This window comes from Octodon degus, unplaced genomic scaffold, assembly GCF_000260255.1.
Source record: "Octodon degus isolate 3935 unplaced genomic scaffold, OctDeg1.0 scaffold00026, whole genome shotgun sequence".
NCBI classification, from domain to species: domain Eukaryota; kingdom Metazoa; phylum Chordata; class Mammalia; order Rodentia; family Octodontidae; genus Octodon; species Octodon degus.
In genome coordinates, this window is record NW_004524602.1 from 2,645,732 (window position 1) to 2,663,559 (window position 17,828).

The 17,828-nt window shown below is 47.0% G+C and overlaps 1 protein-coding gene and 1 long non-coding RNA gene across 2 annotated transcripts in view; one reads left to right on the forward strand and one right to left on the reverse strand.

The window, feature by feature from the left end:
* Ptpn9 (protein tyrosine phosphatase, non-receptor type 9) overlaps window positions 1-10,784 on the forward strand; it is a 78,286-nt gene extending 67,502 nt beyond the window's left edge. Inside the window, exons 9-13 of the mRNA XM_004628717.3 lie at window positions 2,422-2,488; window positions 5,709-5,787; window positions 7,970-8,120; window positions 9,101-9,311; window positions 9,961-10,784. Coding sequence (XP_004628774.1) covers window positions 2,422-2,488; window positions 5,709-5,787; window positions 7,970-8,120; window positions 9,101-9,311; window positions 9,961-10,175 — 723 coding nt within the window. The 3' untranslated portion in view covers window positions 10,176-10,784. The remainder of the gene's footprint in view (window positions 1-2,421; window positions 2,489-5,708; window positions 5,788-7,969; window positions 8,121-9,100; window positions 9,312-9,960) is intronic.
* A 100-nt stretch (window positions 10,785-10,884) lies between these two features.
* On the reverse strand, window positions 10,885-17,754 carry LOC111816087. Its single transcript, XR_002820598.1, has 3 exons — window positions 17,310-17,754; window positions 15,274-15,442; window positions 10,885-12,513 (listed from the first exon to the last, which is right to left on the reverse strand). It is a non-coding gene; the product is annotated as an uncharacterized LOC111816087 (long non-coding RNA).
* Between the last annotated feature and the right edge of the window lie 74 nt (window positions 17,755-17,828).

Genomic DNA, 17,828 nt, shown 5'->3' on the forward strand with positions numbered 1-17,828 from the left:
GTTCAATCCCCGGTTCCGCAAAAAAAATAAATAAATAAAAATAAATAAATAAATAAATAAAGTGCACAAGTCAGTAAATTTGAATATATTCACAGAGCTTTGCAGCTGACACCACAGTTGACTTCAGACTGTTCTCACCCCAAAGAGAAACCTGTATCCTTGGCCATCACCCTCATTTCCTTCTAACACCCTAATCTATTTTGTTTGGGTTATTTGTTGCTTTGAGATGCTGGAGATCAAGCGCAGAGCCTTGTGCATGGTAGGCAAGTATTCTACTGTAGAGCTATGTCTCAAGTCCTTGCTTTCTCTCTCTGGAGGAAGAGAGAATTTGAGATGGATGGAATAATAATGCACCCATGTTGTGACAAATATCAGTACTCCCTTGCTCTTTGCTATTACCCAAGGATCCGTGTGTGGATATACCACATTTTTTCAGACATTCATTGAAGGACTTGATATTAAATGGAAATAATTCCATTTTTTAGCCATTGTGAACAGTACTGTCATGAATATTGGTATACTTATTCCTGTGTAGATTTCTGTAGACATTTTCCTTGGTAGTGGGATTGCTGGATCATATGGTAATCCTGTTTAATCTTTGGAGGGACTGCTAGTCTGCTTTCCAAAATGACTTTTGGGGGCCAATCCACTTCCTGGGCCCCTATCTGTCTCTTTCAGACAGCTTTCTCTCAATAAATTCTTCAACTCTTAAAAAAAGAAAAAAAATGCATTTTAAAGGTCCTGATTGCTCCAAATCCTCATTATCTTTTCTTTTCTTTCTTTTTTTTTTTTTTTTTGAGACAGGGTCTCACTATGCAGTAGTTCAGGCTGGCCTTGAGCTCACTTTGTACCTCAGGCTGGTCTCAAATTCACAACAGGCATGTGCCACCATGCCCAGCCTTCTTTTTTCTCTCCTTCTTTTTTTAACCTGTAGCATTCTAGGGAGCTTGAAGTGGTGTCTGTTGTGGTTTTGTGTGTTCCCTGGTGTGGAATAATGTTAATCATCTTTCTGTGTGCTTTTTGCCCATCTGTAAATATATGGGTAAATGACTTTTATGCCCAATGTTAAATTGGGCCATCCCTTATTGAGTTGTAAGTGTTACTTTTGTACTCTAGGTACAAAGGGTTTTTTTTTGTTTTGTTTTGTTTTGTTTTTGGTTTGGTTTGCTTTGGTTTCTTTCTTTTTTTTAGGCAAGGTCTCACTGTGTAGGTCAGGTTGGCCTCTATATAGGCTGGCCTCAAACTTGCAGTGATCCTCTTGCCTCAGCCTCCCAAGTGTTGGGATTACAGGTGTGTGCACCACCATTCCAGGAGGTACAAATTTCTTATCAAATAAATGAATATTGTGGATTATCACTTACTTGATAGTGTCCCTTCAAAAACAAGTTTTTGTGGTTTTTTTGTAGAACCAGGGATTGAACTCAGGCCCTTGCGCTTGCCAGAGAAGCATTTATTCCACTGAGGCAACTCCCTGGCCCCAAGACAGAAGTTTTTACTTCTACAAAATTTAAAAAAAAATTGCTGGGCATCATGGTGCACAGTTGTAATCCCAGCATTCAGGAGGTTGAGGCAGGAGGATCGCTATGAATTCAAGGCCAGCCTGGTCTACAAAGTGAGTTCAAGGCCGACCTAAACTGCATCATGAAACCCTGTTTGAAAAAGACAAAAAAAAAGAGATTTTTTTTTTGTATTGGGAATTAAACTCAGGACCTTGGTACTAAGCTGTATTTCCAGCACTTTTGTATTTATTTAGTCACTAATTTGTTTTATTTTGCTCTGTTCTTGTCTTTTGAGACAGGATCTTGCTATGTAGTTCAGGCTGGTCTTGAATTCACTATGGAGCCTATGCTGTCCTTGAACTCTTGGCAGTCCTTCTGCCTCAGCCTCCATGTGCTGAGATTATAGGTGTGCAGTACCACACTTGGCCATTATTTTTACGTTGAAACAAGATCTTATTAAATTGCTCAGGCTGGGTTTGAATTCTTGAGTTTTTCCTGCCTCAGCCTGCCAGAGTGCTGGGATTATAGTTGTGTGCCACTCTGCCTGACTAAAGGTTTTTAGCTTTACTGTATTCCGGTTTATCTCTTGTCTTTTATGGTCATGACTTTGGTGTTCTAGCTAAGAAGGCTTTGCCTAGCCAAGGTCACAAGTTATTCCTTCATTTTCTTCACAGAGTTTTATAGTTTGAGTTCATTTTGTGTCTGGCATTAGGACAGGGTCTGCTTGATCTTTCTGCATGTAGATACCAGTTGTTGTCCCAGCCTAGTTGTTGAAGTGAGGTTTGAGTTGGCCCTGTCACCTTTTACTATCTGCTGACTGGAAGAATACGCTCACACTGGGGATTGTACTTACCCAGGGCCTCATTCTGTAACTCAGATGCTGCCTGCCATGCACACAATGATGTCTCCTCTTTCCCATCAGACAGATTACATCAATGCCAGCTTCATGGACGGCTACAAGCAGAAGAATGCTTACATCGGCACCCAGGGTAAGATGATACAGCTTTCGCATGTTGCTTTTTTTTTTAATTTATTTATTTGTGTGTGTGTGTGTGTGTGTGTGTGTGTGGCCAGCTCAGCCCACCAGGGGGCGGGGCTGGCTGGCATGTGGTGCTGGGGGATTGAACTGCGGTCCCTGTGCTTTGCTAAGCTTGTTCTAAGTAGGTGCTTTAGACCACTGAGCCATCTCACCAGCCCTCGCATGTTGCTCTTATGCCACCTGCCTTGTACTAGATGATGCCATAGTTTTTAAAGAAAATGTGACTTAAGTCTATTCTGTAGCTACTAAATCCTAGCCTTTCATAAAGGTTGGTGGCAGGAAGCACATGGGAGCTATAGCCTTTGTGTACCATGTGTGATTCGAAAGTTGGTGCATAGAGATGAACTAGAAATTGAAGCCCACAAACACTGCCTGCATGTGGCTTTCAGCCCTGTGTCATAGCATGGCCCAAGCCAAAGGAGAAGTGCCATGAGGTGCTTTTCACATTCATGAAAGGGTTAGGATTGGCAGAGGTACTTCCCAGAGGTCAAGTCCTGTTTAGGCACAAGCAGTGCCTTTCCTGGACCCTGAGTAATCATAGCACATACCAGGAAGCACTCTGTACTGGGGAGTCTGTGTGAGGTCTCATGGTGCAGTCCTGGAAACCAGGAGGAATTCAGATGGAGTTTACATATGTGCTGTGTGGGCCCAGAACCTGCCCACCATGGCTGTGCCTCTCAAGAATACAACTTCGGGCCGGGGAGATGGCTCAGTGGAATTAGCGCTTCCCTAGCAAGCGCAAAGGCCTGAGTTCTAATTCCCGGTTCCACCAAAAAAAAAAAAAAAAAAAAAGAATACAACTTCATTTTTAGGGCTGGCGAGCCAGCAAGATAGCTCAGCAGACTAAGCGCCTACTTAGGCAATTGCAGGGACTGGGATCAATGCCTGGTTCCACATGCTGCGACAGCCCCACGCCCCTGGGCAAGCTGAGCTGGCCACCAAGACCAGGCATCTGTAATCCCAGTGCTGGGGAGGTTGAGACAGGAGGATCAAAGAATACAACTTCATTTTCAAAGAAGGTGGGAGGAGGCTATAGACACACCTCAGTGGTTCAGCACATGTATGAGGCACTAGTTTCAACCCCCAGCATAAAGAGAAAGTGGTGGTGGTGGTGGGAAATCCTAACACAGATTGAGAGAACAGGCTGCCATGAGTGTTTAAAGTCCTGTGACTGTTGCACAAAATAGTAATAGATCTAGCAGGCCAGGTCTGGCGGTGCACAACTGTAATCCCAGCTACTTAGGAAGCTGAAGCAGGGGCCTTGAAAATGGGAGGCCAACCTGAACAACTTAGCAAGACCTGATTTCAAACTCAAATGAAAATAGAATGTAACCCAGTTTTATAGTGCCACTAGCCAGTGGAGAAATAGAGTAAGAGCTCCAATGATAGCTAAGCAAGTAATTCACTATACTGTCACCAATAAAGGTAACACGTAGGTGGCACCCATAAAGAGCTGAGATACTGCTGTACACATGAGAAGCATACATTGCACAGGTTGCACATTATCAGTTCTTTTTTCTTAATTTTATTGGTACACTTTAGGTATACATAATGGTCACATTCATCATAGGGAATTTGTACCTATACCTATTATATTTTGATTCTTCATCCCCCCCCCCATTTTCTCCCCACATTACCAGTTCTGAAATCTTGAGTCTAGGGCTGGGCTATGGCTACATGTTAGAGCACTTGCCTAGCATAGACTCATCCTCTCTCACACGTTATACCAGACTCTCATATACTATAGAGTCTGTGTCTATAGAGATAGGATTCTAATATCATAAAATGTCAATGCTTGCTAAAGATTTTAGCAAAAAAGAGAATGGAGCTGGTGGCCTTTGAGGCCCCCATTAAGCCTTCCTTTCCTGAGAGCAGAGGGGAAGCTGGGAGGGCACAGAGGAGCTCTGTGTTGTTTACACTCTTGGTGAAAGGAGTTGGTGGTCCACAGGAATTGCAGCTTTATTGCCAGGTTCAAACCCCTGTGCAGACTCTCACTATAACAGGGGAACTTGACCTCAAGGACAAGTGTGGCTCTTGTCCTCAAACTGTGTTTATTAAAGTCTGATTTCTCAAAGTGAAAGGACCGATGCCAAACTCTTTAAGTCAAATGCTGAGCTCTTCAGACCCAACTGAGCCATCGAGAGCTTGGAGCACAGGAGCCCTCTAGGATTGACATAGTGTGAGAGCTGAGGGGCATGCATGACAACAGATAGAAAGTGGACAGACTCAGAGAAGGAGGTATCTGTCCTGAGCAGGTAGTGTTGAAACTGCTGAGTTGATGGGGACCCAGAGCGGACTGGAAGGGATAGACTTCAGGAAAGAAAGCTCAAGCGGTGTTGCAGTTCAGTGAGGCCATGATAAGCAGTGAGATCCCAGAATGGGAGTGGGGCCACTTGGGGCATGGGAGACAGAAACATTCCCAGTGCATACAGCTGAAGGATTTAGAGACTGATCTGGGAGCTGCAGGACACACAAAATTTGATTCGTTTCTGGGTGCTGTAAGAATGCAGTGTCGTTAAAAAGGTGAGAGAGTGGAAAGAGGAAGCCCATCTTGAAGAAGGAGCCTGGGTTGCAGATGATGGCTACAGGAGAGTGGGCTAGCAGGAACCAGTTATGGAGGCTGAAGTGATGAGGACAGATGTGTCCACAGGCAGCCCTTTCCTGAGGATGTGATGAAGGCTGAGTGTGTCACAGTGCTTCCAGATAGCACCCACCTGCGGACTACTAACCGAGATGGCTTTCTAATGTATGCTTGGTGTTTTTTGCTGTGGTTTCTATCTTTCTTCGTTTCTTCCTTTCTTTTCTTTCTTCTCCTCCCCCCCCCCCCGCCCCTTTGTACTGGGAATTGGTCTCAGGAGCCTTCACCCTAAGCTATGGTCCTCACCCTTTTTAAATTTTGAGGTAAGGTCTTGCTGAGTTGCTGAATTGTCCAGGCTTGAACTGTGATGCTCCTGCATCAGCCCCCCAGAGTGTTCAGACTACAGGTGTGGGACACCATGCCCAGCCACATTTTGCATTTCTAAGCTCCCCATGCAGAGCTGGTGGTACAGTCACCTTGGGAACTGGAAAGTGGGGTGTGGAGAGAAAAGCAAGGAGATGGTTCTGGGTTTTAGGGTGGAATTAGAAAGGAGGACTCATGCATTCACACCCCTGTATTCTCTCTCTAACAGGCCCTTTGGAAAACACCTATCGTGACTTTTGGCTCATGGTGTGGGAGCAGAAGGTTTTGGTGATTGTCATGACCACACGGTGAGTCAGCTGTTCCTCACTGACCCCACCCACCCTAAACCTAACATGGGTAATTCAAGAAGGACATTTAGCTTCTAGAAACACTGAAGGTGAACTGAGCATGGTAGTACTCACCTGTAATCCCAGAACTCAGGAGGCTGAGGCAGGAGTGCCATGAGTTCAAGGCGAGCATGAACTATGCATGCAGCAAGACACTATTTCAAAAATTAAAAAGAAGAGAAAGGGAAAGGAGGGCTGCAAGGAAAACCAACATTTTGGCTCTAGCCGTCTAAGGTCAATTAAGACTCAGGACATATGAGAACTTGTACTGTAACATCATGTAACTCAGTAGTGTCCCAAATTTTCTGATCAAGGAGATTATGGGGCCAAAAAAGAAAGTGATCGATGATGTAGAGTGTGCCTGAGGAGAGTCACATGGAGAGAAAACATTCTCTCAGGCTTTCACAGAGAGCACATTGGCCAAGCAATGGCCGTGACTCATCCACATGGCTGACACTGACAAAGGTTCTACAATCTGAGGTACAGGATCTCAGGATAAATCCTGAGGGGATTTCACTGACCTTATCAGACCCAAAAGCTACAACCCTTGTTGCATAGGTCTTGCTTTACCTTGGTCTTAACCATCCAGCAGGAAAGTATAAAAATGAAATAGAAGAAGTAAAGCCATGCTGTTATGTTGAGCTGTAGGGGACTCAGGTCAACAATTTCTGACATTACCAGTCAAGCGGAAGACCCAATACTATTATGGGCTACTGGACTCTTTTAGAATATTTTGCTGAGTTTACACACCTATAATATCCAAATAATGGAACTTAACAAAAAAAGGGTATACAGATGAATGTCCATTTTGTATCTGTGTATTCAGAGTGGCTAGGATAGATATATAGTTACATTCTCTTAATGAATAGAGCGATTTGTTCTAATGGTGTTTGTGAATAGGATATCATCTCCACATCTTGTACAGCAATTAACCACTAGGAAGAATGTATGCAATGTGTTAATTATTGAAACTGTCCTACCGATTTCATTTGAAACTGTCTCATTGCTATTTGTTTATCAATAAAATTATGGGGGAAAAAAAAAAAAAGAAGAGAAAGGGGCCGGAGAAATGGCTCAGTAGAATAAGATCTTGCCTGGCAAGCTCAAGGGCCTGAGTTCAATCCCCGGTTCCACAAAAAAAACTGAAGGGCTGGGTGTGGTGGTGAACACCTGTAATCCTAGCACTCAGGAGGCTGAGGCAGGAGGATCACTGAGTTTGAGCTCAGCTTGGACTACACATTGGGACACTGTCTCTAAAAAAACTGAAAGATAGGAAAGTCATGGCAATGATGAAGAGTTGGAGCTTTCTCTTAGCTAAAAGGATGATGGAGATAGATGGCTATAACACACCAGAGCCTTAATCCATAGCCATGCTGGCCCTGTGACCATGACAGCGTGTTCTGGGGTCCTAGCCTTGGCTAGGCATTGAACACAGGCATTTCCTCTTAACCTAGCCAGTGCCGAGTGCCCTGCCTCCTGGCTATGAAATTGGCAGGTCTCCTCTGCTGTCCTCTCTCCATGTCCATGTTTCCCTCACAGGCAAAGGGAAGAACTAGAGGTGAAACACAACAGGTTAGACAGGAAGTTATAGTGCAAGAAGTGCTGTTGAGATGTTGCCCTACACAGCTGCCCACTTACAGGAATGGTCAGTTCTGTTAGTATCACTATACTGATTGTTACCAGTTTCAAATGAGGGGATAAAACTCTTGTTCCATTCTCTTCCCAGTGAAGCTCCGTCTGCTTGGCCAGGAGAATGGAGAAGCCACTTGGGGCCTCTGAGTGCAGTCCTTACCATCTTCCCCTCCCTTGTCAGTGAGACCCCTTGCTGGAGAACAGGATGAACAGTGACCAGGGCACAGGCCAGCATGTGTTCTTTCTGTTGTCCTCTTCATTCACCCACATTATCCCAGCTTGGTGACAGTGCCACTTTGTATCAGGAGAAAAGCCAATCAGTGTCTTAAATGATATACAGGTACTTTGTCCCTTTAGAATGGAGTGGATTCCTTACCTCTCTGCCAGGACCCAGTAGTATGACTTAGAAGCAATGCAGGAGACAACATTGCCACCTCACTGACAGCATTCAGGAGGAGCAGACTTTCACTGTTTAGGGAGGAATGTTCCTGACTTTGACCTGTGTCTTCAGCTTTGAGGAAGGTGGCAGGAGGAAGTGTGGCCAGTACTGGCCTCTAGAGAAGGACACTCGGATCCGATTTGGCTTCCTCACGGTGACCAACTTGGGTGTGGAGAACATGAACCATTATAAGAAAACAACACTTGAAATTCACAACACAGAGGTAAACCTAGACTTGTGTTTTCTCTCTTTTTGGAGTTGGGGGGAGAATCTGTACTCTACAGAATTTCCAGAGGGAGCAGGGGGATTTCAGGGAGGTTATAGCTGCTTCTGTTTTTCTGGGACCAATAAGGATGTTCAGTTCAGAACTGAGAGAATCCTGTCATCTCAACACAGCAGCGGTATTAGAGAGGAAAAATACAGCAGTATTATGGATCTGGAGCCTAAGCCGGCAGCGCAGGCACATGCATGTAGTCCCAACACTCAGAGGCTGAAGAAAAATTGCACCTTCAAGGCCAGCCTGGGCAACTTAGCAAGACCCTGACTCAAAAATTATATACTGTGCTTTCGTTTTTAAATTTTTTTTAATGTATTTGGTACAAGGTCGCATTAGTCAGCTTGGATTTATAGTGATCCTCTAGTTATCAGCCTCCCCAGCACTGGGATTATAGGCACGCACCGCCATGCCTGGTCTCAGTGGCCAGCTCTTTGTGCCCAGAGGCAAAGCCAGTGCTGCGTGTGGTGCCAGGGATTGAACCCAGGTCCCTGTGCTTGTCTAAGCAGGTGCTTAGTCCACTGAGCTATCTTGTTGGCCCAGAATAAAAATTATACAGTGAACAAAGATCCTGGGTTCAATCCCTAGTAGCGCGTGCACGCACTTGCACACATACACACACACACGCACATGCACATACAGAGACAGTCAGACAGATGGACAGACACAGAGAGAGACAGAGAGAGAGAGGAAAAGCAAAAGCAAAAACAAAGAAAAGGAGGAAACCTGGACCCTGTAAGAATGCCTGTGCATACTGAGCCTTGCCTTTCTTTGGGTTTGCAATAGAGAAGTGACCGTGAAGCAGGTGAAGCATGGTAAACAGGAGCCTTGGTGGCAGGGACACTGAGGCATAGAGAACCTGGATAAGCCCCACAGTCGGGGGAAGGCAGAGTAAATATCATCAACTCATGTTGCTCTTTTCATCTCAGGAGAGGGAGAAACGCCAGGTGACCCACTTCCAATTCCTCAGCTGGCCAGACTATGGCGTCCCTTCCTCGGCAGCGTCACTCATTGACTTCCTGAGGGCCGTCAGGAGCCAGCAGAGCCTGGCCATCAGCAGCATGGGTGCCCGCTCCAAGGGGCAATGCCCTGAGCAGCCACCCATCGTAGTCCACTGCAGTGCAGGCATCGGCAGGACAGGTGACATACCAGGGCAGCATTGGAGCACCCAGGGGAGTGGGTGGGATGGAACGACAGGGCTCTCAGCTACATCTGAGAGTTTGGAATCACTTGATCCCAGTTGTAAACTGCTCTAAAAAGCCCCTTTGGTGTCCTTTTGGTACCTGACCTGTGTGTGGTGGCAGCCAGAATACATACTCTACAAACCAGACTCTCTGAAAATTGACCTCTTATCAAAGATATCTTCTGACCTCTCGTTATCATTGCCATCACTGTAGGGGGCCCAGAGAACTTAACTGGCTGCTCTTTCTTCCCAGCCCCTCCCAGGACTCCCGCTCTGAGCCACACTCTGCATTCTGGGGCCAGCAGCAGCTGCTGTCCTAGGAGTGTGCGCTGCAGGACCCTTGGCCTAGCCTGTGGAGAAGAGTCAGGATCTGGGGAGGGTGTGGGTGCTGTGTCTGCAGTTAAAACAGGAAGCTCCTGATACCTGCCTGCTTACTCTTCTTCCAAGAAATGAGAGGCCTTGAGCACTTCTGTGGCCACCTCTTCAAGCCTAAGGCCACCTGGCCTCCTGCTGTACACACCTTGCCTAGAGTTCACTCACCCAATCCTGCCCAAAGTATTGACAGAAGGACAGTAGGATAGCTCAACTGTTTCCTTCCTTCTTCAGGTACCTTCTGCTCTCTGGACATCTGCCTGGCACAGCTGGAAGAACTTGGCACCCTCAACGTGTTCCAGACAGTGTCACGCATGCGGACCCAGAGGGCCTTCAGCATCCAGACCCCCGAGCAGTACTATTTCTGCTACAAGGCCATCCTGGAGTTTGCAGAAAAGGAGGGCATGGTGCCCTCTGGCCATAACCTGCTGGCCATGGAGGGTCAGTAACTACCCCACAGTGTCCTGCCTGCTGGCCAGCCTCCCTTAGACCACCCTGGACACCGCTGAGCCTTTAGGTTGCCGTTGGTTCTGCTGAAGCCGTGATCAGCCTCCTGTGGCTCCCAGTACCTGCGTGCACGCAAGACAGCCTCTTCCTTCCGCCAGATCAATGTGGTGGGGTTGCCACGAGAAAGGGCCAGCAGTGATGTGTTTTTGACTCCTAGCACCTGCTATTGAACTGTGCCTTATTAAAACCAAATTGTGGCTATTGATATTTACCAGGGCCCCAAGGCAAGTGGCAGGGACCTCCTCCCTCTCCCAATGCCATTCTTCTGGATGGAGGTCTCCTGTCTCTCCACCTTCCCTTGCTAGGATTTGGTGGGAAGGTTTGAGAGCATTTATCTTCCTGCCCAGAGAGCTTGACCAAGTTACATATTCTAGAGATTGCCTGAGTGCCAAGCACGTTTATACATAGGGCGTATAGTCTGGTCTCCTCCGTCCTTCCATGTGTGTGCGTGTGCATATGTGCACTTCTGTGTCTGGGTCCATATGTATGTGTGTATATAATATATATTATATGTGATAATATGGTCGTATTCTATAAATACATATACACACAGATCTCTCCGTAGACATTCCTGGGACTCTGTGATGAAGTTCAAGGCTCCTCTCTTCTTGGGCCCTGCTTTTAGCTGGACTGGCTGGGGTGGTACATACACACCTATCCTTGCTCCCACCCAGGCTCTCATCTCAAGTGATGACTTCCCTCTGGATTCTGCCCACTGGAACCAAGAATGCTGGTTTGTGGTGACACTGGTGTACTTCAGCATGGGTGGCCCCTATCTAACAGCTTTTCTGTTTACTTTGCCGATTTGGGGGCCAGACCTCCACCGTGAAGCCAGGCCCTCCCTTTCCTCTTCCACCCTAGGGATGGAAGATGGGGTAGAGATGAATGCACTAAGCAAGCAGAGCCAAAAACAATCGGTACGAAGTCTCAGCAAGAAAGGAGGGGAGCAGAAAGTGAGGGAGAAACCCACCATAGAATGCCTCCCAAAGGATAAGCAGGCTCCTTTCTCATTTGTTAGAGGTTCCTTTCCTATGTCCTGTCTGAGACACCCATTTTTTTATCTGCCAGGTCCTAACTGGGTGGACTCTGTGTCAATTATAAGCATAATATCCCAGCTAGTGTCCCCTGTCCCCTGTCTCCTGTCACCCGCCTGCTCCTAGCCACCCAGCCTGACTGCAGGGATAGAATCAGGAGTCCCCAGTATTCTATACTCCCAAGAGAGTCCCTGAAACCCCAACTCCCCCATAGAAATGAGGTTGGCAGCTGATCAGACCTCAGTAATTTTATACTGTAATAAGCTCTTTGAATGTGTATATTCTTATTTTTTACAATCATTTCATTTTGTATTTAACATCAATGGACTGAGTCAGATTCAGTAATAATTGTAATGTTCGTATTCAATATCTTACAGTGATACAATTTTGTATTTACATATAAATATACCAACATGATCAAACCCTTTTATTTTCATCACTTTAGCAGGCTGGGCTGGGAAGGTAAGGAGAGGGCACAGGAGCTTGTCTGGGGTGGCTGGGGAGGCAGGGAGGGAGCCTCAGGGTTTTTGTTGTTTTGGTGGTGGTGGTACTGGGGCATTGACCCTGGGGCCTTCTCACTGACTTGCATCCCCTGCTCTTTTTTTGATACAGGGGCTTGCTAGGTTGCCCCGGATGGTGTGGAATTGTGGTCTTCCTGCTTCAGCCTCCCCAAGTGGGATTACAGTGAGGTGTCACCATGACTGGCTATCAGTTCGGAGAGCCACCCATCTTATCTGTAGACTGTGCCCCTAGCTTCAGACAGAGGGGTCAGTGGCCAGTGTTCCTTGGTGCTTACTGTGTGCCAGGCTCAGTGCTAGATGCTTTGGCCCCCTTGTGTCATTGGACCCTACAGCACTGCAGGGCAATATTCCCCCTCCCTTCTTCTGTCTCCTCCCATGTCTGATAGAGGAGAGAGATGAGCACGGAGGGATTTCATGCGAACTGAAGCTGTGGTGCATTCACAGCCTGTGGTCACCACACTGCAGCAGACATGGAAAGCAATAGCACTATGCCATTAGGAGACTGGGTGTGCATCCTTCTTTGACACCTCTCCTTTGAGAGCATGAGTACATTCAAACTTCTAGGCAGCTCAGAGCCCATGTTCTTGTTTTAGCCCCATAAGCAGCTGTTGACTCGTCAAGGGTGGGAACAGATGCTCCTACCAGCCTGAAGTACATTTCCCCTGGGAGGGCATCTGCCCCAGCCTTGGTCACAGGACACGAGGTAGAAGTGTCTTAGACTGTACCTAGAGGAATGAACCACAGAGAGGTTGAGGTCTGCAAACAGAAATGTTATGCTCCAAAACTGGCTCATTTCCTGCCACTCCATCCCTGCAGCTGTCATAAAGTCCTTCCCATGGCAGCTAACCCTGAAGTGCTCCAGCACTGAAGACCCATAAGTTTCAGACCTAGACCATGGTAGACGTAGCTAACCACACTGGCCACTGACACCTCAGCTAATAGAATATATTCTTTTTTTGTTTGTTTTGAGATAGGGCCTTGCTATGTAATGCAGGGTAGCCTTGAACTTGAGGTGATCCTCCTGCCTCAGCCTCCTGAGTGCTGAGATGGCAGGTATACCCAAACATGCCCAGCTGAGCTTGTATTGTTTTGTTTTGTTTTAATGTATTTAGTACAGGGTCTTACTACACAGATCAGACACACAATGATTCTCCTGTTTTCAGCCTCCCACAACGCCCAGACTCATTTGCCCCATCTCAGCACACCCTGGGCTTGGGGCTGGCACAGCACACTGGGGATCGAACTACTGGTCGCTTAGTCCACTGAACTATCTGGCCAGCCCTTTGTCTTAGTCTTAACACTGACTGTAGCCATTTTATCTTATGGGGTCTCTTACTTTTTTTTCTTTGTACCAGGAAGCAAACTTAAGACCTGTACTTGCCAGGCAAACACTTTACTTTCTTGTATATACTTTTTTTCCTTCCTTGAGACAGATTTTTAACCAGGTTGGTCTCTGAACTTCTGAGTTCAATGGAATTCTCCCATCTCAGCCTCCCAAGATGAGACTATAGGGATGTGTCACCATGCCCAACTTTAACTTTTTTTTTTTTTTTTTTTTTTTTTGTTTGGTTCTAGTTACTGTCTTGATTGGGTAGGTTTGGATAATACATCCCAATTCTTTTTATGGTACTGGGAATCAAACTCAAGACCTTGCACTTGCCAGTCAGGCTGCTTATGCTGCTGAGCTATCTCCCCGGCCCTGGCCCTTCTTCAATTTTTAATGATACCTTTCTGTGGCCAACAGCCAAAAGTGTGGAGTTTGATGGTCAAGCTAGAAATGTCACTTTGAGACTTAGTTCATAATGAGTTTTGGATGTAGATGTCATATTGGATGTGGGAGGTGAGAAGAGAATGAGCTTTCAGGGATGAGTGGAGAAAGCAGAGTCCCTGAAGCCTGAGATAAAGAACGCAGGCTTCAGGATTGCAGAACATGGTAGGATAAAGGCAATGTTTCGTAGGCAGGTTCACTAGGTTCACAAGAGGCTCTTGGGCAGGACAGGGGAGGAGGCTGAATGGGAGGCGAAGCTTCAGAAATCAGGCTGCACAAGGAGCACACATGTGGTTTCCATACCAGGCTTCTGAATAAAAGTTAACTTGAACAAAGGGACATGCTGACTTTAAAATAAGTCACTAGACAACTAGTATACAAAAGGCAACAATTTAAAAACATGAAGTCTGTCAGACTGGGCAACTTGCTGTTACCTTTTGACTTAGACTAATAGTGACCAGAGGGCCAGGCTAATGCTTGCCAAGGAGATATCTGAAGGCAGTGAACATCAGGAGTCAAAACTACTAAAAACGTTTATGCTTCCAAGGCTACTCAGAAATCAGAAGACAGACAAATGTACAACGCAAACTGACTGCTTGCCATGGAGATGGGATTCATCAGGGGATTGTTTGGCCCTACGATTTGTGACTCCAGGGACTTAGCATAGGATAGCCAGAGAGCCTAGTAAGCTCTTGGAGGAAGAGAAGGTCCTGGGACTCTTTGCCAAGTGCTATCCTTGCCCCATTTGAAATCCCAGGCATTCTTGCTCTTAATTTGCATATAAAGTAACTGGAGAGAAATGACCTGTTGAAATCTTTTAGCTAGGAAATGGCTACACTAGCATTCTGACCATTGCTGGGTTTTCCCTTGGATATAGTGGAGGCCTATGGACTAACCACAGATTCCCTTCCTACATAATCAATCCCTGTAGCAGAGGTCATTTGCCACAGCTGAGCTCTGGTGATCAAGTACAGGCCCTGATGTCCTGTCCCTCTCTTCCCCCAATTGGGGATTGGACCCAGGCCTTCAACAAGCTAGATCAACACACTTTAGTGCTGAACTACACCCCCAGACCTTTCATTACTTTTACTTTGAGACAGGGTTGCCCAGCCTCCTGAGTAGCTGGGATCACAGGCATGTGCCCACCATGCTTGGCCCTAAGTTTTTTTAAAAACACTTTTTTTTTGGTCTTCTTTTTGTTGTTGTTATGTATTTGCAACAGGGTATACAGGGCCTCACTATGTAGATTGTAAACTGATCCTCCTGTTTTCAGTTTCCCAAGCGCTGGGATTATAGGCACATACCACCAGGCCCAGTATCAGTCCATCTCAGTGTGCCCGGTGGGTGGGGCCAGCATGGCTTGTGGTGCTAGGGATTAAATCCTGGTCCCTGTGCTCCGCCTATGCAGGCACTTTAGTCCACTGAGCTGTCTGGCCAGCCCCCTAAGTATTTTTTAGGGTTTTTTTTTTTTTTGAGGCAGAGACTCGCTATGTAGTCCAGGCTGGCCTTGAACTTTCAGCCATGTTTTTCTGCCTCAGTTCTAACGTCTTTGATTTTTTGTTGTTTATTTTTTGAGACAGTCTTGATGTATAGTTCAGGCTGCCCCTGAGCTAACTATATGGCCTATGTTGGTCTTGAACCTGAGTGTTGGGGTCACAGCTAATGTCTTCTTTATCACTTAAATGTCTTACCATTAAATGTCTTAATCACCACTTACCAGAATTGTGACTGAATCCCTTTGTAAAAGCAATACATGTGATACCCATGAGGTGAGGTAGTCTGAGGTATCAGAAGTGTAGGAGGTCTGAGCATCTGTGCTGTAAGCTGAAGAGTAGGCCAGCTGTGGGTCTTAAGAGACAAATTTTGCTTCTTTTGGAGATAAATTCCTGAAAGAAATTAGAAATGTAGAACTATATGGGGACAAACTGCCCCTGGAGTTAGGAGGTAAGGAGTGTGGAGCAGAAGGAAGGCAAATTCTTTCTTCAGTGTGTTCCCTGAGGGTACAGAGAAGGCAGTTGGCATGGACCACCCAGAGGGGACCTGCCCTGCTTGAAAACTCACTTTGCTTACCTGTAAGTATGGACAATCTTTAACTCACACAACCTTGAGAAAGCCTCACACAAAAGTCTCCCGGCACTGGAACCTGGCCTCACCCAGACCCCAGATCCCTTCAGTTTTGTTCTCACTGATAGGCTGGGGAGGGGAGCCACAATCCCAAGGCCTCCTTGTAGGGCTGCTTCCAGTGGCTCAGTCTAGTGTCCAGGAGAGTGGGGAGTGGCTAACTTTTAGGGTTGCAAATCCTCCAGGAGTAACTTCCTCCAAAGCACGCGTCTGCTGTCCAGGGTCAATCACACCCCTGGGACTGCATCTATAGATATTATGGATGGAGATAATGGGACAGTGCTGGCTTAGGATGGAAGACCTGGGTTCCATCCCTAGCACTGAAAAACCAGGGGAAGGGAGCTCAGAACCTCACTGGGTGACAGAGCTCAGGGAGCTCATCTTATGATGACACTCGGTCCTCAGAGAAAAGAGGAGGAAGCCAATGCACAAAGAACCAGGGACTCAACATCTGTCCGGATCAATATTCCTGAACTGTACACTACCTCTTTTCACAGTAACACAGCACCCATCATGCATATACCCAGGGCAGAGCTCCTGAAGAAGGGGGGGGGGGGACACACCTGAGATGTGATAAGACATAGGGGAATCTGTTCTGATACAGGAAAACTTGGTGTGCACCCAAGGCAAGGGGACTGTGACCTCAATGCTTGGTAGGCCTCCCTTCTCAGCCATCAACACTCATTCCTACAGTGATTCTATCCTCAGGCTGCAGGTCTCAAGACTGCAGCCAAGGGACCCACTGCCCCTCACAAGCTACTACTTCTTCCTCCTGCCTGCCCTCTCTCCTTAGTGGCAAATGGCCCCAGTCTCTCAATTTTAGCATCCATCTTTGGTAGTACTAGGGACTGAGCCCAAGGTCTTACATATGTGTAGCCAGCACTCTGCCACAAGGGCTCCCTAGCCCTTTTCAAATTTTTATATTGAGACAGGGCCTCGCTGTGTCGTCCAGGCTGCCCTTGAACTTGTGATCTTCCAATTTTGGCTTCCCAAACCACCCTCATTTCACAGGAAAGCTGAGGCCCATAGGGAAGAAGGACCTTGCCTAGGACACTGCCACTGGCTGTCCTAAGCGTAGACCATCTCTTCCTCTTCTTTCCACAAGGCCACTGGCTCCTTTCCTCTGCTGCTCACACTAAATAAGGCACCATTCCTCTTCAGTCTTTCTCAAAAACAGCTCTTCTCTTAGTCTCCTTGCGCACTGCCCCTGACCTGGCCCAGTCTTCTCACAAGGACTTATCAGGAATCTCCTGCCTCTGGGCACCAAGGCTCTCAGCTGGTAGCCACACCGCAGTCCCTTCCTCAGCAGCTTTGGGAAGGTCTGTTTAGCTCACAGGAATGTCCTTGGCTCTAGGATTGGTTCTGTGTGTTCCCTCTCCTCGCTTGGCCCACCCTCTGAACCTACCCAGGGGCTACTAGAATGCAGATATCTTCAACCACGGTCTTGGGGTCTGTACAAGTCCAACCACTGTAATCCCTATCATACTTTTATCTCTCTGCAAGCCTCGTTTTCATTACTACAGCACATGTGAAGCCTTTACGGTTTCCCTTGCCCTTCTTCCAGCCCTTCGCTAAAATAACCGAAAATAACATGCTCCTCCATTTCTGCTGGATGAAATCTTTCAGACTCACCTTGAATGCCACCTCCACTAAGAAGCCTTCTCCCAATTTTCTTTCAGTTACGAGTAATCTCCCTTCTTCGGGTGCCTCTGCATGCCTGGCTTATATGCACATTGCTTCCTGGCCTCAACTTGCAGCATCTATTTCTAGTCGAGGGTGGAGTGAGCCTCTTGCTTCGAAGCAGTCCATGGAGACTCTCGTTCCGCCCAACCTCGATGCCGGGTGCTCAGTGCTCTGCACCAGGACTTTCCGCTCGCATCACTGATTTTAGGCGCCCATCCGAGCGGAAGGAACCCGTTCTGCCAGGACCTTCCAGCCAGTTGCAAGGGCGCCACTGCTAGCCTCTTTGCCTAGCTCCAAGGGGTTCCGGCGCGGAAAGGAAACTGAGGCCGGGGGCCCTGGCGGCGCCCCCAGCGTCCACACACTGGATCTGAGTCTCTACGCTTCTTGCGATCCTCTACATCGCCAGGTCCGTGCGGGTTAATTTATTTTTATTTTTCGGAGGGAGGGGGCGCTCCAGGGTGGGAAGGC